At 51.9% G+C, this 22,866-nt stretch overlaps 1 protein-coding gene across 1 annotated transcript in view; it reads right to left on the bottom strand.

The window, feature by feature from the left end:
* FOXK1 (forkhead box K1) overlaps positions 1 to 22,866 on the bottom strand; it is an 83,476-nt gene that overhangs the window by 11,337 nt on the left and 49,273 nt on the right. Inside the window, 1 exon segment of the mRNA XM_050784336.1 lies at positions 11,712 to 11,897. Within this exon segment, the coding sequence (XP_050640293.1) occupies positions 11,712 to 11,897 (186 nt within the window).

The raw sequence follows: 22,866 nt of genomic DNA, 5'->3' as shown, positions 1-22,866 counted from the left end.
GTCAAGGGCCTCTGGGAACCAAACGCCTCCCTGCTGAGGCAGGACGGCCTCATGGCTGGAGGGGCTGCAGACTGCGCCTGTGCACCTAGTCCCAGACCCAAAGCTACTGGATATCCCCCTGGGACTCAGCAGGAAGAACTGAAATGTCAGGCCTTGCTGGGACCACTGAGCCGAGATGTCACTCAGATACACTCTGATCTCCAGCCACAGGCTGGGGAATGGCCAATCAGCTCGGAAAATCTTGTCCGAGGCCCATGAGGTGGCAGGCTTCTGGATCCTTCCTGAGGACCAATGAGGGGCACCCCCCCCGCCACTCCACAACAAACAGTGATGGCCCAGCACGGGTGGCAGGGACCCATTCCTGTTCCCAGCAGTTATTTTGCAAAAGATCCTAGAAAATTCATGTCTGCCAGGCGCGGTGGCTCATGCCTGAAAGCCCAGCAATTTGGGAGGCCGAGGCGGGAGGATCGCTTGAGCCCAGATGGTCAAAACTAGCCTGGGCAACATAGTGACACCCCCATCTCTACAAAAAATTTACAATCAGCCAGGTGTGGTGGTGTGCACTTGTAGTCTCAGCAACTCAGGAGGCTGAGGCAGGAGGACTGCTTGAGCCCAGGAGCTTGAGGCGACAGTGAGCTATAATTGTGCCACTGCACTCCAGCAGAACAAGACCCTGTCTCTAAAAATAAATAAATAAATGAAGTTTTAAAATTTAAAAAATTAGCTGGGCATGGCAGTGCACACCTGCAGTTCCAGCTATTCAGGAGGCTGAGGCAGGAAGATGGCTTGAGCCTAGGAGGTCGAGGCTGCAGTGAGCTATGATCACACCACTGCACTCTAGCCTGGGCAACAGAGTAAGACCCTATCTCAAAAAACAAACAAAAAACCTCACGGAGTAAAACCCACAGGAAAGGCTGTCATTCCCCAGATAATAATTTCAAGTGGAAATAATACAGGTTGGCAAAAGCTGGCTCAAACACAGGGAAGAGAGGAGGGGGGTCTCTCCACCACGTTCCCCAGCACCGGACCCGGCCTGGGCTGCTGGATCCTGGTGTCATTCCAGCTAGGAAAGGTACGTCGCCGCTAAGGGCTGGTAAAGTGCTCTGGGGGAAGACAGGTCCGAGGGTGCCCGGCCGAGGTGGGATGGGACACCCAGCTCCAAAGCCAGGGGCCTTGGCGCCGTCTGGGAAACTAATCAAGACATCTCGTGTCTGATGCCAAGAGTCCACGGAAACACTCCCTTAGCAATCTAAAGAAAATGCTGGGCCAGGTGTGGTGGCTCACACCTGTAATCCCAGCACTTTGGAAGGCCGAGGAGGGTGGATCACGAGGTCAGGAGATGGAGATCATCCTGGCTAACACGGTGAAACCCTGTCTCTACTAAAAAATACAAAAAATTAGCCAGGTGTGGTGGCAGGCGCTTGCAGTCCCAGTTGCTCAGGAGGCTGAGGCAGGAGAATGGTGTGAATCTGGGAGTCGGAGTTTGCAGTGAGCTGAGATTGCGCCACTGCACTCCAGTCTGGGCAACAGAGTGAGTCTCCGTCTCCCCCCGCAAAAAAAAAAAAAAAAAAAAAAAAAAAAAAAAAAAAATGCTGAATGCCAGGCACAGTGGCTCACGCCTGTAATCCCAGCACTTTGGGGGGCTGAGCCAGGCAGATCACCTGAGGTGAGGAGTTCGAGACCAACCTGATCAACATGGAGAAATCCTGTCTCTACTAAAAATGCAAAATCAGCCGGACGTGGTGGCGCACACCTGTAATCCCAGCTACTTGGGAGGCTGAGGTAGGAGAATCACTTGAACCTGGGAGGCAGAGGTTGCGGTGGGCCGAGATTGCGCCATTGCACTCCAGCCTGGGCAACAAGAGCGAAACTCCGTCTCAAAAAAAAAAAAAAAAAAAAAGAATGCTGAAAATGACGGCATACACATGCACACGTTTCCTCCTGCGGGAATGAGAGAGAGCAGAAAGTTGAGGGGACCCCACTGCTCCCCGACAGGGACCCCCAGCTCAATTCTAGGAAACAGGGAATCACTCCTTCTGGGGTAAGTACCCCAGGCCTCAGTCAGGCACCCCCAGTCCCTAGCTGCCTGGGTGTGGGACACAGAGGTTGGACAGCGACAGCCCACAGATGTCGCGGGAATCAAATGCCTGTGCCCCCGATTGGAGGCTGAGAGTGGGAAGAAGCACAGTAAGCAGCTCACCCCTAGGCCCCGATTTTGCTTCCTTTATAGGGAGGACAATTCCCAAGTCACATTTCTGCCTCAGATGAGAGAGCCGGAGGATCCTGCATGGGGGACTCCCGGAGCCGGGCTCGTGGGGACAGCCCTGTGTTGGCCCACCACGTGCAGCCTCCACCACGCCCAGGGACCGGGCCTAGAAGGCGCCTCTGGGACCACCCAGGACACGCCAGTGCAGGGAGACTGGAAAGGAATGGATGGGCTGTGGGACACACGGGTCGCTGGGTTGCGTTATCATGAGAAGTCACGCTGAGAAAGGCAAATCCAACGACAGACCTAAAGCCACCTCTGGAGCTGCCAGCTGGTGGGCTCTGTCCCCAGAGCCCAACACAAGCCTTCCCTGGGGCACAGGGCTGTGGTCCTTCCAGTCCACCCTCAATGCCCTTGGCTCTACGCTGAGGTGGAGGCCACCCTGAGAGGCCTGGGGTCGGGACCGTTATCGCTTCTGGCAGGCCCAGAGAGGGCAGTGCTCTGTCAGAAGGGACCTGATCCCTCCTGAAGCCCTAGAGACACAGATGGGACCCGTCTGGAGGGGCTGGAGGAAGGGGCTGGGACGGAGCCTTGTGGGCAGTGGAGGGGCAAGAAGGCCGCAGGGGTCTGCGATGTCCTTTATGTCCCAAGGCAGCACCTGAAGCCTCCTGGGGGAACCTCCCTGCAGAGGAGAATGCTCGGGGTCCCTGTCCCAGCCCCTGCTCCAACACTAGCCACTCTTAAGAGGGTTTTTAGGACCTCGCTGTTAAACAGAACAGCCGGCCAAGGCACATCTGTGGATTGACGAAGCTTCTAACAGGTGGGACATGGTGCAAAAGAGAAGAGAAGAGGGACCCAGGGCAACCTATGGGAGCCCGGGAGGAGACGAGACGTGGTTCCCGTCCCTAGGGAGGTAACGACGCCATCTCTGTAAGACAGTGAGAGCAGCACGCAAAGCACACCTGCAGAGCAAGAACATACTCTCAAAAAATAAGAATTCAAAAGAGGAGAAATACAAATCCAAGAAAGGGTGGAAGGAGAGACTGGAGAAAATCTCCCGGAAAGTAGAGACAGAAAGGAAAGGAGAGGCATGAGAGACTCAGCTCAGAGGCCTGCAGGCACAGCCAGTCCCAAAAGTGTGGACAGGAACCAGGGGTCCAGGTGAGGTGGCTCACACCTGTAATCCCGGCACTTTGGGAGGCTGAGGTAGGCAGATCACTTGAGCACAGGAGTTCAAGACCAGGCTGGGCAACGCGGCAAAACCCCATCTCTACAAAAAATACAAAAATTAGCCGGGCGTGGTGGTGCACACCTGTAGTCCCTGCTACTCGGGATGCTGAGGCAGGAGGCTCGCTTGAGCCTAGAAGTACCAGCCTGGGCAACAAAGTGAGACCTTGTCTCTTAAATAAGTAAATGAATGCAAAGTCTCTCTCCTGTGCCCTTTCCCAGGAAGCGACTGGAGGATGTACTCTAGTAAAACAAAGGAACCAATCAGGAAAGAGGAAGACGTGGGAGTCAGGAAACAGCCCTCTCTCCACCACCACCTCCCGAGGGGATTCCCAGGATGATGGAGAAGATGATCCTGTGGTCAGAGGGGCCCCAGAGGAAGGCCTTCACAGTAAAGGGAGAAAGGGCCATTATTAACTCCAAGAGCAGGGGGAGTGTGACGGAAATAAGCCAAAAGTACAAGGAAGGAAATGGCTAAGTGTTACAATCACTACACAGTTCTAATACAGAAAATGCTAACACTAGGTAAACCAAACATGGTGATGTAACTTTACTGGGATGGGGAGGGAGGAAGCTAAATCCTTAATTTCCATATAGGAAGCTCATGTGTAATATCTACCATGGAAAAACCAAGAGACAGTCACGTACAAATACGACTCAGAGACAGAAGACAGAAGGGCTCAGCTCTGGAGAGTGTCTTGTGGGGGGGATTCTCACTTTCTGAAGTGTTTGCATTTTGTAAGATGCAGATAGATAGTCAGATAGATAGATAGATAGTCTCTTCGTAATCTGAAAAAATAAATAAATAGGGAAAGAAAATTTTCAGAGGCGAATTCCTAGAACGATCTTAAAGAATGTGTTCCTTTAAGATAAATCTGACATTGTAAAATGCTGGGAAGCTATTTTAAAAAATTAACTAGTGGATCACTCCCGTAGTCACGGCTGAGGTGGGAGGATCGCTTGAGTCCAGGAGGTCGAGGCTGCAGCGAGCCATGACCGCAGCACTGCACTCCAGCCTGGGTGGCAGAACAAGACTCTGCTTCAAAACAAAACAAAACAATAACAACAAAACAGGTCCATGCTCATAATCTTGGCACTTTGGGAGGTCAAGGTGGGAAGACTACTTGAGGCCAAGAGTTCAGGATCAGCCTGGGCAACAAAGCAAGACAGCATCTCAACAAAAATAAAAAATGAGCTGGGTTGTGTGTGGTGGTGGGTGCCCGTAGTCCCATCTACTCAGGAGGCTGAAGTGGGAGGATGGCTTGAGCCCGGGAGGTCGAGGTTGCAATGAGCTGTGACTGTGCCACTGTACTCCAGCCTGGGCAACTGAGTGAGAGACCCTGTCTCAAAAAACAAACAAAGAGAAACAAAATCAACCCCCCAAACCCAAATTGGAACCACCATTAAAAATAATAATTTTAAAAATAAAATTAACTTGTTTCTGAAGTGCATTTTGCCCCGGTGAGAATAGCCAGCATGGTGGCCTGAACAGGAGCTGCTCTCATGTGAGGCATAGACCTCACAGAGCTGTGTGGGTGCTTGAGAGGCGGCCCTGCAGCTAGGCAGGTTCTGGGGTCAGCTCCACGTCTGCAGGCGCCTCCTGCTTCCCCCGAGGCTCGTGGAACCCGGGAAGGGCTGTCCTCATGCGTCACGTGCCTGCACAGAAGCTGTGCAACAGACCTACTCCACACAAGCCACTAGGCGGGCGCTAGGGCCCTCCCTGAGATTGCAGGAAAGGCGGGGGTGGGGATGTCCTTTCAATAGATTGGGACAAACACAAGGACGTCCCCACCAAGCTTCATTCCGAACTCCCAACACTTTAGCACCAAAGTCACCCCTCGAAGGGATCTAGGCAGGAGGGAAAAATTAAAGGAAGACAGAAAGTCCCAACCTTCCCCTGTGGAGGAAGCAACAGTTACTTCCCCAGAGTTCTCAGCTGGGAAAAGACGTAAGAGGGTGGGGTGGGCTGGGGAGGGGCAGCAGAGCCTACGGGGACAGGGACAGGGAGACAAGGGAAGAGGGACCCTCGTTAGATTTGCAAATGCTGGCACAGCCAGCCCGGATCAGCCACGCAGGATTCCCGCTAGGGGTGACTCACACCTTCACACCACAATCCTCCTGCAGACCTGCTGAAAACACAGGGAAGGTGCAGCCACAAACTGGTGTTTTTTAATTATTATTTTTTTGAGACAGGGTCTTGCTCTGTTGCCCAGGTTGGAGTGCAGCGGTGACATCATAGTTTGCTGCAGCCTCCAACTGCTGGGCTCAAGTGATCCTCCTGCCTCAGCCTCCCGAGTAGCTGGGTCTATAGGCGTGAGCCACTGCACCTGGCTAATTAAAAGAAATTTTTTTTTTTAGAGATAGGGTCTCACTATGTTGCCCAGACTTGTCTGGAACTCTTGGCCTCAAGCAATCCTCCTGCCTCAGCCTCCCAAAGTGCTGGGATTCCAGGCGTGAGCCACTACGCCCAGCCAACCAGAAACTTTGAAACAGATGAATCACCCTGCAGGAAGGAACCAAAGTTTGTCAGAAAAAGGAGAGTATTTCTAACGTAGATCCAATAACTCCAAACACAAAAGACCTCTAACTTTACAAAACAACATAAACCAAGTTAGGACTGAATGGTATCTAGTAGTAAGGCAGAACTGTGTAAAGATCATGATTAAAACGGAAAGATTTCTGAAGTCAGTTGCTGCATTTCTACTGTATATTTACATACTGCTGACCTTCGCCGAATTGTACGACTTACTTTCATTTTTGATCTCCACGTTGGAGACATCAGGAAAAGCCTTAAGAGAAACAGCTCCTGAAGTACTGCCCTCACGAGCAGAAACAGTCCCTCTCTGTGCAAAGTCCTTTCACTGAATTTCAGCAGTTTTCTTCAAACTCTCCCTCTAAGGGACACTTTTTAGACTGGTGTCTGTTTGGTAGAACCTAGAAAATGATTAACTACTTTAATTCTTTCCTTAAATACTTCAATTCCTTCCTAAAAACACTTTTTTTTTTTTTTTTTTTTTTTTTTTTTTGAGATGCAGCCTCGCTCTGCCACCCAGTCTGGAGCGCAGTGGTGCGACCTTGGTTCACTGCAACCTCTGCCTCCTAGGTGCAAGCAATTCTCCCGTCTCAGCCTCCCAGGTAGCTTGGATCACACACCTGGCTAATTTTTGTATTTTTAGTAGAGACAGGGTTTCACCATGTTGACCAGGCTGGTCTCGAACTCCTGACCTCAGGTGATCTGCCTGCCTCGGCCTCCCAAAGTGCTGGGATTACAGGCCTGAGCCACCCTGCCTGGCCTGTAAAAACTCTTCTTAGCAAAAAGGAAAGAAAGGTCAAACTTCTGCTAAAGATAGCAGAATTTATTTCAAAGAGAGTTCATTCATTTTCTGGGTGGAGTACTTCAGGGCAGAAAAAAATAAATCAGAAAAGAACACACACGTACACACAAAACCACACACCCACACCCACACACCCACCCATCCTGGGAAAAGGAGCAAGGGCCTTCGAGAGCAAAGCAGGAGGAACGGAAAGGAAGGAGGGAGGGTGGGGCGGGGGGCGGGGGCAGGGGCAGCTGATCAGGGAGGCCCCCCAGGAAAAAGCCGCTCCCAAGCCACTCCCGACTCCTGGGAATGAGGGGCTCTGGGCGAGCCCGGCCTACACCAAGGCAGCCACTCACGGCCAATGAGGACTGGCGAGGCGAATGCACACCAAATTAGGAAGGCAGGCACCGCGGGGGCGGGGCGGCACCGGGAGGGGACAGCCTTGCAGGCAGCCAGCTCTCCAGGCCTGGCCCCGCTCCCACCTCCGGATCTGTTAGGGAGCCAGCCAGAGAGGAGAGTGGGGAGGGGGCAGGGAAGGGCAGGGAGTGTTTGTAAACACGCCGGCTCCACCCTACAGCAGAAACTCAAACTGAAAAGTATCTTGGCAGGCAAAACCTCAAGGGCCTCTGAGGTTTCTAAACACTCAATTGAATTCCACGGTGCTAAGATAAACGGATGTAAACAGAGAGGCTTTTATTGTAACAATGGAAGGCCAAAAAGCCAGACAGCCAGTCCCTAACTTACTACTTTCTCCGCACAGAATTCCCCCTAACAGGAATCCGGTCTTTGCACAGGGCGGTTTCAAAGAACAGGACTGGGCGGAAGGAGGGGAACGGGGTGGCCCCCCACCTTCCCGGCTCCCGCAGCAAGATCAGGGCGGGTGCAGGCCCAGGGAGCTGCTCGCATCGCCCATGGGGACTGGCGGTCACAGGAGGCCGCCACCCAGCTTCTCAGAACAGCTCCAGCCGCAAGAGCTTCAGGTGCTCAACGAAATTTCTTCACTCCCAGCTATAAAAAAGCACGAAATCTTGGCCTGGGCAGCAACGCGAGGGAGCTGGAGGCCCTTGTCCCAAGTGAACTCACTCAGAAACAATACCGCACAGCGCCTGTTCTTGCTTATAAGCAGGGGCTGAATGCTGGATACCCAGGAAGAGGAAGATGGAAACAAGAAACTGGGACTCCAAAGCGGGGAGGCGGGAGAGGGCGAGGGGTGAAAGATGACCTAGGGGGTACGCATTCACCCTTTGGGTAATAGGCACCCTAGAAGCCCAATCCCCAACAGTATGTAATATACCCATGTCACAAACATGCATATGTACCCCCTGAAGCTAAGATAAAATAAACAGTATTTTCTCTGCCCTAGTTTAAAAAACAGGTATCGCTTATTTTTTTTTTTTTTTTTTTTTTTTTTTTGAGACGGAGTCTCGCTCTGTCGCCCAGGCTGGAGTGCAGTGGCCGGATCTCAGCTCACTGCAAGCTCCGCCTCCCGGGTTCATGCCATTCTCCTGCCTCAGCCTCCCGAGTAGCTGGGACAACAGGCGCCCGCCACCGCGCCCGTCTAGTTTTTTGTATTTTTTTTTTAGTAGAGACGGGGTTTCACCGTGTTCGCCAGGATGGTCTCGATCTCCTGACCTCGTGATCCGCCCGTCTCGGCCTCCCAAAGTGCTGGGATTACAGGCTTGAGCCACCGCGCCCGGCCATAGGTATCGCTTATTAACTCCTTTGCAAACCACGACCTCTCTTGTCATACAAATGCGACTTTAATGTGCAAATTTGGATTAACACTGGGAAATAGTTTTATTTTTTTAAGCCCCCTCCCGGAGCAAACCAAAACATTTTTCTTTCTTTCAATATGGTGAAACTCCGTCTCCACTAAAAATACAAAAAAAAATTAGCTGGGCTTGGTGGCGTGTGCCTGTAATCCCACCTACTCTCGAGGCTGAGGCAGGGGAATTGCTTGAACCAGGGAGGTGGAGGTTGCAGTGAGCCGAGATCACACCACTGCACTCCAGCCTAGGTGACAGAGCCTAGGTGACAGAGCAAGACTCTGTCTCAAAAAATAAAATAAAAATAAAATAAAATAAAGCTTCTCTTTAGCTGGATTACAACCTGCTGATTAATAACCCACTGCCAGGCTAAGGCAGGGGCGCTGGCCTAGCCCTTCCCCAGGAGCCCCGGATCGCTGCCTGGCCTGCTTCTCTCTGGACCTGAGGCCTTTGCTGCCCACCCCAAAAGCAGCAGGAGCAGCCTCTTCTGGGGTGAGCTCCCAGCAGCACATGAGCTGGTCTTGGCCACCGTTTCTACAGTGCCTTTAAGGTGGTATTAGGTAAAGACTTAAGGATATATGCGGTGCTCAACTGCTTCCTTCAGATACAATTCCCGTAACATTCAATTCACCATTTATTCATTTACTTCGAGATGGAGTCTCGCTCTGTCGCCCAGGCTGGAGGGCAGTCGTGCAATCTCAGCTCACTGCAACCTCTGCCTCCTGGGTTCAAGCCATTCTCCTGCCTCTGCCTCCCAAGTAGCTGGGATTACAGGTGTGTGGCACCATGCCCAGCTGATTTTTGTATTTGTAGTAGAGACGGGGTTTCACCATGTTGCTCAGGCTGGTCTCGAACTCCTGGCCTCAAGTGATCTGCCCGCCTTGGCCTCCCACAGTGCTGGGATTACAGGTGTGAGCCACCGCGCCCAGTCAAGTCACCCTTTAAAGTGACTTTTAGGATATTCACAAAATTGAATAACTAGCATCACTGTCTACTTCCAGAACATTCTCTCATAAAGCTGTATGAACTAAACAAAATACTGCATGTGCACTGCTCAGCACAGGGCCAGGCGGGCACACACCAGGCTTTCAGTCACTTAGGATTCACCATCATCATCATCCCAGAGGGTCATGACGTCACAGCACTGGCTCCGCAGGCGGGAACCAGGCCCGGGAAGGTGGGGGCTGAAGTGACCGCAAAGAGTCACACACGCGACCATGCCCGGCCTGAGCCCAGGGCCTCGCCTTTCCGCAGCAGCACTGTCCCTGAACTTCTCTCTCCACGAGAGACTCGCCCACCCACTGGCTCTGGAAAAAAGGAGGCCGACTCCAGGCAACTCAAATGGAGATGATTCCCACCTTGTAACTTGTAGGAGGCCACTGGTAACTTGTCAGCAAAGCAGGGTAGAGGAGCTGTGCCCCTGATGGCTCTGTTCCAAGAGAAGCCCGTGTGTAATTCTAACTGTGGACCCTGAAAAGGTGCAGGCCACGTATGGGCTGGTTGTGTTGACTCACACCTGTAACCCCAGCACTTTGGGAGGTGGAGGAGGGAGGATCTCTTGAGCCCAGGGGTTCCAGACAGCTTGGGCAACATAGCAAGACCCTGTCTGTACAAAAGATAAGAAAATTAGCTGGGTGTGGTGGTGCATGCCTGTGCTCCCAGCGACTTGGGAGGCTGAGGTGGGGGGATCGCTTGAGCTCAGGAGCTGGAGGCTGCAGCAAACTATGATTGCGCCACTGCACTCCAGCCTGGGAGACAGAGTGAGACGCTGTCTCTGAAAAACAAACAACAGCCCTCTCTTCTCCTACAGCTGCAAGGGGAAAAAAAGAAAAAAGAAAGCAAAGGTACAGGCCGGGGCTCAGCAGAGTGCGCAGGTCAGCAGGGAGGGACTGACGTGGCTGGCCCAGGATTGCCACGGCACTCGCTCCAACAGAGCAGCATGCCCAGAATGTGCCTCACAGATGTCCCCGAGGGCCCCTGAGCCCCTTTCAGGGTATAGGTAAGGTCAACACCATGTTCACAACAGCCCTAAGATTCGATCTGCTTTTTCCACTGGGCTGACCTTTGCTGGTGACGCACGAGCGATGAGGAAACTGCTGGTGCTGCGGAGGAGTCACAGCTCCGGCACCAAACTGTGCGCGGCCACACGTCTTCAGGGCCACAGAGGTACAGTTGGGAGAGAGAAAAGCCAGCCATGTTTAGGAAATGTCCGCGATGAAGAGGTAAATCATTAAAGAACGTATGAACCCTCCAGCCTCAAGCACACGTCTGTTTTTGCATCCTTGGATGACAGGACCAGGGCCAGGGCTGTGTGCCACGCATCCAGGCTGCCGCCTGAGGTTCGTGTGTAACTCAGTCCAGGGCTCACTGGCACTCCCTACACAGAGCTCTGTTTACACTTTTCACCCTGCAACCCCTACTCAGGAGTTTATCATTGTATAACACACCAGAGATGAGGAAGTTTGAAGAACTTCTTCAAAATCTAGATTAATTTCTAAAAGGTCATAGAGAATTTTCACAAATGAAGCTTCAAGAAACAAAGTTCACCAAATCCTGGTGGACAAATATTACTTTAAAACATTTTCAGCCAGGCGCGGTGGCTCACGCCTGTAATCCCAGCACTTTGGGAGGCCAAGGCAGGCAGATCATTTGAAGTCGGGAGTTCAAGACTAGCATGGCCAACATCGTGAAACCCTGTCTCTACTAAAAATACAAAAAAATTAGCCAGGCGTGGTAGCAGGCACCTGTCATCCCAGCTACTTGGGAGGCTGGGGCAGGAGAATGGCTTGAACCTGGGAGGTGGAGGTTGCAGTGAGCCGAGATCGCGCCACTGCACTCCAGCCTGGGTGACAGAGCGAAAACTGTCTCAAAACAAACAAAAACACCATTTCTAACGTCCTTTAAAAAAAAACAAAACAAACAAAAGACAACAAAAAAAACCTGTGCTTGCTTTAACAAGCCCTAATTTGTAAAACTTCCAGTGGGAAAAGTGATGACCAGGCAGTGATTCTTCCCTTTGTAAGAGAATTCACAGAGATTTCAGCCAGGTCCCAGATGCACATACACCACTTTCTGTGTTTCCATACACGTGCAATTTTCCAGAGAGATTTGGACCCCAGTGCTGCATGCGACAGGCATGCTCGCACCATCTCCCTCTCTCCTGGGGGCCCAAGGGCAGGCTGGGGGGCTGCTTACCTGATGGTGCCAGTCGGGGAGGGGACGGGGCTGACCATGCTCCGGAGGTCCGGCTCCGGGATGTGGATCTTCAGAGGGGAGATCTGTGGGTACAGCGGCCGGAGCGGGGAGGCCGGGGCCTCTTCTTTGTGGTAGAGCGACGTGAACTGGATCTTGATGGCCGTGCTGGGAAACCGGAAGGTACACCTGCAACGGGAGGAGGAGCAGGTGTGAGGTGCAGGAGGAGACTCCAGAAGACGCCAACATCCAGGGAAGGTGCATGTCCATGTGTCAACGTAACCAGACCCTAACTCTCAAACCTGGGCCCCAGAGAGCAGTTTCGATGCTTTTATGAAGACATTTAGGAACTGAGACTTAGGCTTATTTCGACGTCGGTTGTCTTTCTATTTTTTATTTTATTTTATTTTTTGAGAGGGAGTCTTGCTCTGTCACCCAGGCTGGAGTGCAGTGGCGTGATCTCAGCTCACTGCAACCTCGGTCTCCCAGGTTCAAGCAATTCTCCTGTCTCAGCCTCCTGAGTAGCTGGGATTATGAGCACCCGCCACCACGCCTGGCTAAGTTTTTGCATTTTTAGTAGAGACGGGGTTTCACCATGTTGGTCAGGCTGGTCTTGAACTCCTGACCTCAGGTGATCCGCCTGCCTCGGCCTCCCAAAGTGCTGGGATTACAGGCAAGAGCCACTGTGCCCCGCCGTCAGTTGTCTTTCACTGTGCGTGAGACAGAAGAGATATAAATATCCCCAGACAAGTGCCACTCATGCCATCTCCCACGCAGGCTCCAGACAGACACGGCTATTTCCTGTCTGCCAGGGCAACTGCCGTGGCACCCAGGTGGGATCTGCCACCTCTCAAAGGAGATAGTGGAAGACTGAAACAGCACGGCAGCCACCTATGCAGACATTTTCAAGATGATTCTCTGCCACTGCCTAGAAGATCTGACAGCAGGAGCAATTCCAACCCTGCTCGGGCAGGCGGGAGTCGCAGAGAGCGTGCATTATCCACCCAGAGCTTAACGGACCGGCTTCACCATCAGTTCCGGGCTTAAAACCATGAGCCTCGGTTTTTCTACTGGAGACAACCAAATGCAAACAAAGCCAGCCGCAAGCCTCAGAGTCAACACCGGGGTGCCGTGAACAGCATCCAAGGTTCACCTGGCTTGAAGAAACTGCCACCATTTACAAAGCTGAGCATTACTGATCTGGCTGCCCTTTCAATTTCTAAACTGATGAGGCAGCAACTATCAACTTGCTAACTGCAGGACTGTTAAAAACAAAACAAAACAAAAACAAAAACAAAAGCAATGTAAAGCAGCAGCCTGCCCACACGGAGATAAGCAACGCTGGCCGCCTGCGCAGCTGTTTGGAAAAGGCTCTCCTTTAAAAATGTGGGAGGGGGGTTAGAAAGAATGTAGAGAAGCCACCAGTGATAATGCACTTTTCAGAGTTCCAGAAGGCATTCAGAACAGGCGAAGTGACTCAACACTTGAGAGACGCTAAGGTCTCTTGTAGTGGAACCTGCATGAAGTCTCCAAGCACCAGACTGCTGGGTCTATGCCTGACTACATCTGCGGCAGTGTTTAAACAGTAAATCTACCTAAAACCTTGCCTGGACATGCGCAAATACCCCTCTTTCATTTGAAAGCCCCTTTGCTCTTCGTCAAAGCGTTTTTGAAAGATAGGACTGAGGAGCGGGTCAGAGGGTGACGAAGGGTGCCTGGCTGTCGGCAGGGGGTCCTCTTGCGTCAGTCTTCTTCCCAGGGACCCGCTTCAAAGGAAGTGACTCAGCATTACAAATGTGCAGCTCCTCCCATAGCTCTGCTAGCCAGGCTGCCCACATCGAAGAGAGAAAATCAGGCACTTAAACTGGCTCAACTGAGCCAGTCCTGATTCTCCCCGAGATACTGGGCAGAGAAGGCTGGGCCTCCCCAAGGAGGCCGGACCGCATCGTTCAGCACCAGGCACCATCGGTGGGCACCAGGTTTCTATTTCCAAACACAAAGGGGACTCTGAGACTGTTTCCAGGATGAGATGCTGTCTGGGAGGCATGGCCCAGCGAGTGAATCTTGGGGGATAAGGGTGGGTGGTCAGGCACCCCCAAGGTTCAGAAGGGCAGCCCGAGGCCATTTGAAAATACTCCACAATTTTGTCCTCTTAAGTCACATTGAGAGGAACGTCTGATGTCCTTTACACTTTCTTCAGTCCAGCCCAATGGAGATTTCCTGCATCAGTATTTTGACTAGAAAGGTCCATCACCCATTTTCTTTCTTTTTTCTCTCTTTTTTTTGAAGACAGAGTCTTGCTCTGTCATCTAGGCTGGAATACAATGGCGCAATCTCGGCTCACTGCAACCTCCACCTCCTGGGTTCAAGGAATTCTCCTGTCTCAGCCTCCCGAGTAGGATTATAGGCCCGTGCCACCACGCCCGGCTAATTTTGTATTTTTAGTAGAGACAGGGTTTCACCATGTTGGCCAGGCTGATCTCGAACTCCTGACCTCATATGACCCACCCACCTCGGCTTCCCAAAGTGCTGGGATTATAGGCATGAGCCACCGTGCCTGGCTGCATCACCCATTTTCTTTTTTTTGTTTTTCTTTTTGAGGCGGAGTTTGATTCTTGTTGCCCAGACTGCAGTGCAATGGCGCAATCTCAGCTCACCGCAACCTCCGCCTCCTGGATTCAATCGATTCTCCTGCCTCAGCCTCCCAAGTAGCTGGGACTACAGGTATGCGCCACCACGCCCGGCTAATTTTGTATTTTTAGTAGAGGCAGGGTTTCTCCATGTTGGTTAGGCTTGTCTGGAAGTCCCGACCTCAGGTGATCCTCCTACCCTGGCCTCCTAAAATGCTGGGATTACAGGCGTGAGCCACCCTGCCTGGCCTCGCATTACCCATTTTCTAAGATGCTCTATGAAGCCCAAGGGCTCTTCAGTTCTGGGGGCTGTTAGTTTTTGTGGGTCCCAGAGCCGCTGTCTACCCAAGCTGGTGTCTGAGGATGGGCCAGGTGTCCCTGACCCAGGGAAGCAAGGAAAGAGTTTTGAGGCCAGCATCTGGCTGAGGGTCCAGGCAGGGGAGCTAAGGTGAGCTCCACCTGTGAACGACAGTGCTGAATGAACAGTGTCTGTGTGTGTATCTACATGTGCACACGCACACACACATGCATACACGCACACACGCATGCACGCACATACGGACGTCCACGCACACACGCATGCATGCACACAAGCATGCATGCACACACGGACGTGCACGCACACACACATGCACGCACATATGCACATGCACACACACACGCACATGCACGCACACGTGTACATGCACACACACACGCACACATGCAGATACACACACAGACGTACCCCTGTTCCACCAGCACTGGACACGATGGCAGTCATGATGCCAAATGTTTAAAGATAGTTTCTATGGCCCTTGCCATTTGTCTCTTTTTTCCAATTCCCTCAATTCCCTGAACCACTGCAAATCAATGAAACAAAGCATGTTCTCCGACTTGTCAGAAGGGCACAGTTGAGACCTCTGACTTTGTGTCATGAAAGTCCCTATGTTAATATGGGATCGGATCACGCTGGAGCTATCAAGGCCAAAGAGAAAGAAGATGTGGCTTCCGGCCCATGACTGAGGTCACAAGAAGGGGATCCTGGAGATCGGGGTTTGGATACGAAGACATGAAGAGTGCTCGCTTCGGCAGCACATGTACTAAAAACTGGAAGACATGAAGAAGTGCTTTTTGGTAAGACATTTGCACATGCACATGCGCAAACACACCACACATGCATGCACACACGCACAGAGGAGCTGGGTCCCCCTCTGGACTGGGACCTGAAAGCCAGCTACAAGCAGAGCCCATCTGACCTTGGGCTAAATCACTCCCCAACTCCGGGGGGTGGAAAGGCCTTTCCAGGCTTCTCTTCTCCCCTTCAAAGAGCAAACTGTGGCAGGAATGAGAGGTGTAAGGTGTGGGGATTTGTGACAACGGTGAACGCCACCAAAAGACAAAACTGGTTTAGAACCACTCGACCTAACCTCTCTGTGCTTCCATGATCTTTGCTAATAAAACAGAATGGTTGGAATAGAAGACACCATCTCTAAGGTGCTTTCCAGTTCAAAAAACTGATTCTAGGCTGGGCGTGGTGGCTCATGCCTGTAATCCCAGCACTTTTGAGTGGCCCACGTGGGCGGATCACCTGAGGTCAAGAGTTTGAGACCAGCCTGGCCAAAATGGCAAAACCCCCCCGCTACTAAAAATACAAAAAATTCACCAGGCACGGTGGCACACATATGTAATCCCAGCTACTCGGGAGGCTGAGGCAGGAGAAACGCTTGAACCCAGGAGACGGCCATGTCAGTGAGACGAGAACGTGCCAGTGCGCTCCAGCCTGGGAAACAGAGCAAGACTATCTTAAAAAAAAAAAAAAAAAACTGATTCTAGATGATATGTATATATATTGAGTTTTCAGTAAAACAAAACGATGTCTTATAGGACAGGCAGGGATCTAATCCCATCTATAGATGACAGACAATTTCCTACTGTAATAGTAGTTTTCCAATTAAAGTTTAACAATAAATATTTTCATAGACTCTGCCGTAACAGTGATTGTACTGAGGCAGGCGGCCTCGTTACTAGGAGGTGGAGAAAATGCTATGAAGCATGCTACTTTATTTTAGTTTATTTATTTTTTGAAACGGAGTCTTGCTCTGTCGCTCAGGCTGGAGTGCAGTGGTGCGATCTCAGCTCACTGCAACCTCTACCTCCCGGGTTCAAGGGATTCTCCTGCCTCAGTCTCCTGGGTAGCTGGGATTACAGGCGTGCGCCACCATATCCGGCTAATTTTTGTATTTTTGGTAGAGATGGGGTTTCACCATGTTGGCCGGGCTGGTCTTGAACTCCTGACCTTAAGAGATCCACCTGCTTCAGCCTCCCAAAGTGCTAGGACTACAGGTGTGAGCCACCGCACCCAGTTTGATTTTTAAATGGATGTTTCCCCAGCATGCTCACGGAGTTTGCCAGTTACATCTCTCCCTGTAATATCTTGATAGAGGTGCAGGGCTCTAGCTGGAGTTTCAAAGCACACATTTTGCATCGTGACAGTGCTGCATGGTGCTTTAAACCCAGCCACACACACTGCCGGTCTTGACTGGTGGAGATTCTGCCAAGGTTAAGTGTGCCCACATGGTAGAAATCTCCATCCACCAGCCCGGCGGGGAGGTTCTTGTACTAGCAAGTGCCCATCTTTGGAGGAAATCTCTCCAGAACGTTCTTGCCTGACTTAGAAAGGAGCTTCGTGGTTGCCTAGGGCTAGAGTGACGGGTGGGACAGGCAGGGGAGTAGAAAATGACTAAGGGCTGCAGGGCTTCCTTCTGGAGTCATGACCACGTTCCGAGGTTGACTTGGGGGCTGCGCAACTCTGTGAATGTGCTGAATATCACGGACTGGAACGATGGAAAGGGTTAGTTGTAGGGTGTGTGCAGTCTATCTCAGGCCAGCTGTTTGTGGGGAGAATTCTTGCCCGAAAGCCACCACACTGAGGGTCTAACTCCAGCCTTGGGTTTTTCCCAGGTCCACCTGGAAGCTGATGGCTCCTGGAAGTTGGGCCAAACTGGTGACTTGGTTGGAGATGACATTGCCTGGCTCAGCCTCAGACCACAGAGTCCCCTCTACACAGCGAGCTGGCACCGGCCACTGCTCCACCAGTGATAAGCCCGCGTGACTTGGGGCATGTCACGTGCCTTCATTCCCATCCCCTCCTTAGGCCACGAATCCCACCACCTGCCTGACCAACCAGAAAGCTGTCAGGAAAATAAAAATAGCTCACTTAATTCTCGTATTTATAAATACAATTGCCATCATTTCAGACACAGAGAAATAATCAGAGAGGGAAAGAAGAAGCCGTGAAAGCTTCCAGAGGCAATTTTTAAAATGAATGTGACAGATCGCTCCTGTCCACAGCTGTCCCCTCGCCCCGTGTCTCTCCCACTCTCCCAGCAGAAGGACGGGTTTACTTTCTGGAGGGGGCGAACGACGAGGCCTGGACGAGGGCACGTGACACAGAAGCAGCAGAGAGCAACACCCCATGCCGAAAATAGCCTTGCGACCTGAAATTCTGCAGGAGGACTGGAGGCTCTTGGCCCCCCAAGCTTCCAGAGCTGAGCCCAGCTGTCAGCAGACGATGGCCCAGGAGAAAAGCCGGAGACCTAGCCCTCCTGAGCCCCTCCATGAAGTCCCAGGGTGGGAACCCCATGCACTGATGCCCACGTACACTTGGGCAGCGGCGGGGGGCGCCTCCCCTTCCACAGGAACAGATACTTGGGGAATGTCCCCAACAAGGAAGACAGGGACTGAGGCAAATGAGTTTGAGGGGCACGGAGGAAGCAGACAATCTGGGGGGTGATGGAAGCCACAGAGCATCTCATCCTCCGAAGGATGGATGCCCACCAAGGCCCTGCACCTGCCCACCAAGGCCAGGACCACAAGAGCCACGTCCAGGGGAAACGGGAAACCTTGCACAGTTTAAAGTGACTCAGAAAATGTCAAAAGGAAGAGGCTGGATGAGACCTGTCCCAGGAAGGACAAAGAAAACAGGAGTTTCAGAGGCTCTGTCTAGGAGGCCTATGGCTTGAGTTAGAGTCACCCTACACAGGCCACTCCTTCTCAGGAACTCCGGGAATGCACCTGCTATCTCCTAACTGCTGTGGAGTCGCATGTCTCCGAGGAGCCGGGTGGCGCGGTCACTAAGGTTAAAACACAGGCATCGCTTCAGTGGTTAGGGACCGAGGACACAGGTGACAAGCTAGAAGTCTGATGGCCTTCCCTGCGCCAGGTGAAGCTTCACCCGCGGCACCTGGAGGGCAGACCCCACATGGCCAGCACCTGCCACCCAGACGAGCTCCGGGGGAAGTCCAGGGTTGGCGCATGCCGGGAGGTTCCTGTGGCTTCCACAATCCCATGGGGCTGGCTATGACAGCCAGAGAGAGGACACCAGCGGGAGTCAAGACCAGGAAAAGGCTCCCACTGTCCCGCCCAGCCTGCAGCTTCAGGGGCCTCAGAGCAGCCACCACTCCCGTGAGAGACACAGCAGACCCAAGTGAAGGGCCAGAAGACACCAGGCTGGTCTTCACGAGCGATACCTGCAGGATGCAGTTCCCACGTGGGCACTGGGCAGCTTCCTGGACTGTGGCTGAGACTGTGGTTCCCAGAGCACCTTCTCTCCTGCTTCTATAGCAAACACGGCGACAGAGAAACGCCCACCAACTGAAGACCATGTTTCTCTGCCCCTCTTGCAGCCATGAGACTATGAGCTAGTCAGTGGGATACAAATGGGTCATGTCTGTACGAGAAACCAAGGGCTTTCTTCACTCCTCCCCTTCTCAACAGCTGGATGTGGCTGTGATGGCAGGAGCTGAGCAGCCACAGTGGGCCATAAAGCCACACTGCATAACGGAGCAACATAATAGAAAAACCCTGGTGCCGTCAGGTCATAGCTGACATTAAGATGGTCACATGTGGCTGGGCATGGTGGCTCACGTCTATAATCCCAGCACTCAGGAAGGCTGAGGTGGGAGGACTGCTTGAGCTCAAGAGTTTGAAACCCGCCTGGGCAACATAGTAAGACCCCAGCTTGAAATAAAAAATGATAAAATTAAAAAAAGAAAAAAAAAAAGACTGTCACGTATAAACGAAACAGACTTGGCCCTTGTTATTTTGACCTTTGCACAAAATCAAAACTACATTCTAACTGAAAGAATCCAGGAAGAGGGTGAAAAGTCCCAGAACAGAAGCTGTGCAGGAGCCCAGAGCTGTGCAGGAGAGAGCCAGGGCTCTCGGGAGAAGGTTCCCAGGAGAACCGAAGGACAGGAATGTCGTGTTACCCAACTGCTGAGCGGAGTTCTAGAGTGGCGTCAGCGTCCAGAGATCAATTCGCAATAGGTACAGAGAACGCTGGACGAGTAAGAGGATAAAGAAACTCTGCACTATGGGAAAGAGGCACACACGTAAGGGGCGTGCAGCGTGGACCCGCGGCTCCCGGATGAGGAGGGGCAGCAGGACAGTCAGACCCTATCTTCTCTAACAGAAAGCCACGCATGTCTACAACAGGGCGAAAACTCAGTGAATAGTAGCTCAGATTGTTAATTGGGAAGTTTTAAAAGCCACTGCCTCTGCAAAGTGAGACCTGAGGACTTCTGTTTGAAGCCCTGTGTTGCTATGGCCATTTAAAACTATGCATATTGGCCGGCGCGGTGGCTCACGCCTATAATCCAGCGCTTTGGGAGACCAAGGCGGGAAGATCGCTTGAGCCCAGTAATTCCGAAATCAGCCTGGGTAACACAGCGAGATCCTGTCTCTAAATTTTTTTTTTTTTTTTTTTGAGACGGAGTTTCGCTCTTGTTGCCCAGTCTAGAGTGCAACGGCGCGATCTCGGCTCACTGCAACCTCCGCCTCCCGGGTTCAAGCGATTCTCCTGCCTCAGTCTCCTGAGTAGCTGGGATTACAGGCATGTGCCACCACGCCCGGCTAATTTTGTATTTTTAGTAGAGACGGGGTTTCTCCATGTTGGTCAGGCTGGTCTTGAACTCCTGACCTCAGGTGATCCACCCGCCTCGGCCTCCCAAAGTGCTGGGATTATAGGTGTGGGCCCCTGTGCCCAGCCCTGTCTCTAAAAATTTTTAAAGAAATTAACCAGGTGTGGTGGCATACACCTAGAGTCCCAGCTACTTGGGAGGCTGAGGAGGGAAGATGGCTTGAGGTTGGGCAGCGAAGGCTGCAGTGGGCTATGACGGTGAATGAATGAATGAATGGAGAACTGTCGGCACCGGGATCTTTGGTCAGTCTCTTCATGCACTGGCCTTGTTTCCCTCATCAGCGAAACTGGGGTAATGACAGTGCATATTCAGAGTTCCTGTAAGTGCTGAACAAACGATTCCAAGCAACGTCATCAGAGGCACACAAGGCGTGTCACACATAAGGAGCCCTCGCTAAATACTGACGCGTGTAGGAATAGGGAAACATTTACGACAGCTTGATAAATTTAGCAGAAGATCAAGTGGAACAGTGCAGCGGCTAACGGCAAGGGAGGTGAAGTCAGACCTGCCTGGCTGGAGCCTTGGCTGCTCGGATGCCCTGGGGGCACCTGGGCAAGTCACTGGATCTGAGCCCCGCCCTGGCCAGCCCGGCCTCCCTGTGGCCTCAGGTCTCCATGCCGTGAACATCAGTCCTGAGTCCTGACTGGACGGCTGGCACGTGGCAAGCAGTTACTGAAAATTTGCTTCAGTTATTCTTGTTACTAAGACAAGGACTGGAAGGAGAAATGAAAACAGCCCTGGATAAGGATGGTGTTATAGCAGGCCTCTCTCTTTTCTTTCTTTTTTTTTTTTTTTGTTTTGTTTTGTTGTTGTTTTTTTTTTTTTTTTTTTTTTTTTGACACAGAGTCTTGCTCTGTTGCCTAGGCTGGAGGGCAGTGGTGAGGTCTTAGCGCACTGCAACCTCTGCCTCTGGGTCCAAGCGATTCTCCTGCTTCAACCTCCCGAGTAGCTGAGATTACAGATGCCCGCCACCATGCCCAGCTAATTTTTGTATTTTTAGTAGAGACAGGGTTTCACCATGTTGGCCAGGCTGGTCTTGAACTCCTGACTCAGGTGATCCACCCGCTTTGGCCTCCCAAAGTGCTGGAATTACAGGCATGAGCCACTGTGCCCGGCCACCTCTCTCTTTTCAAAAGGTTCTTTAAATGTTGCTACCATGTTCTTGAAGAAATGAAAGACTTAAGAATGGGAGGCAAAAGCTGTTATATACTTCGTAACAGGAACTTTCGAATTTTGCAGGCTGCAACGTGTCTTTAGGAAACCCGATAAAGCTTTAAACCTGGCTTCTCTGGTTCTGTTAAGTGGTCCGGCTCCAAGGCAGGGGGAAAACGTCGCACAGGGCCCGGGCCCCCAAGAGTCTCAAGGGAAGGCTGGGGAACAGCAGAGCTTGACTTGCAGGGATGCCCACCCACCACCTCGGAGACCTCTCACCGCCTCCTACCAGTGAGTTCCCTGTGCGGGCACAGGAAGTCAGGTGATGGTCCCACGGTGGGCCACATCAGATAAGGCCTGAAACTGGAATGCCAGAGGCCCTGCAGTGTTTACTTAAACTCCTCGGAGAAATAAGGCTGTTCAGCAAATGGTTTTAATTTTTTGAAGAGACAAGGTCTTGTTATGTTGCCCAGGCTAGTCTCGAACCCCTGGCCTCAAGGGATCCTCCTGCCTTGGCCTCCCAAACTGCTGGGATTACAGGAGGGAGCCACCACGCCCATCCTCAGGAAATGGTTTTGAAAGAAACGTTAACATATAAAATCCCCAAATCAGAGAATTCTGACAATCTTAATTTTTTTTAACCTAAAATACTGTCTTTCTATTAAAAATGGAAGGCATTTATTTATGACACCCCCAAAACGAACACAGGCGGCTGCAGCCATAGGCGCCTCTCTACTGCAGAGACCCCGTCTTTGCCAGCGTGCTAAGAACAGTGCAAGGCAGTGATGGGACACAAGTTACAGATGACATCGCAGCAAGGACGTCTCGAGTGTGGCGGTTTTGGAAAATAAGGCATGAACTCGAAGGCGGGGTGGGGGCTGGGTCGCCAAGATCCCTGACATCAACAGAAACGTCATCCCCTCCCCTACACTGAACCAGCACTGGTGCCTGCAAATCATGCCCGCTCCGCTGTGCCTGCGTCCCTCCTCCAGGAACCAAAGCTGCAACCCTGACATCACTTTTGGGTCCGTGCCCCAACCTTATTCTCCTGAACCCCAGGACCCACGTAGCCCATGGCTGACCACGGTGGCAAGCCGGGTGGCAGTGTGGTCAGGGACACAGCTCTGAGCCTGCCCATCACTCACTCTGGCCGAGTGTACTTGGCTCTGGGCGCTGTGTTCTCGCAGTGACAACAATATGGGGGTGTGCATGGGGTGTGCGAATTAAAACGCGGTAGCAGTTTTAGTGTTTATAAGTTCTTATGTGTTCACTGGGCCTAATTTTTTTAAATAGAGAGAATGCATTTATTTTTGTAATCAGGCAAATAAGCACGTTCTATTTGGAAAAAGAAAAAAGACAGTGAGATACTCAAGCCCATATGCTGAGTCGGTGACATGCAGTGAAAACTGCAGA

The sequence above is a fragment of the Macaca thibetana genome, chromosome 3, assembly GCF_024542745.1.
Source record: "Macaca thibetana thibetana isolate TM-01 chromosome 3, ASM2454274v1, whole genome shotgun sequence".
NCBI classification, from domain to species: Eukaryota; Metazoa; Chordata; class Mammalia; order Primates; family Cercopithecidae; genus Macaca; species Macaca thibetana.
Note: the sequence above shows the minus strand (reverse complement) of the source record. Positions and strands in the feature narration are given on the sequence as shown.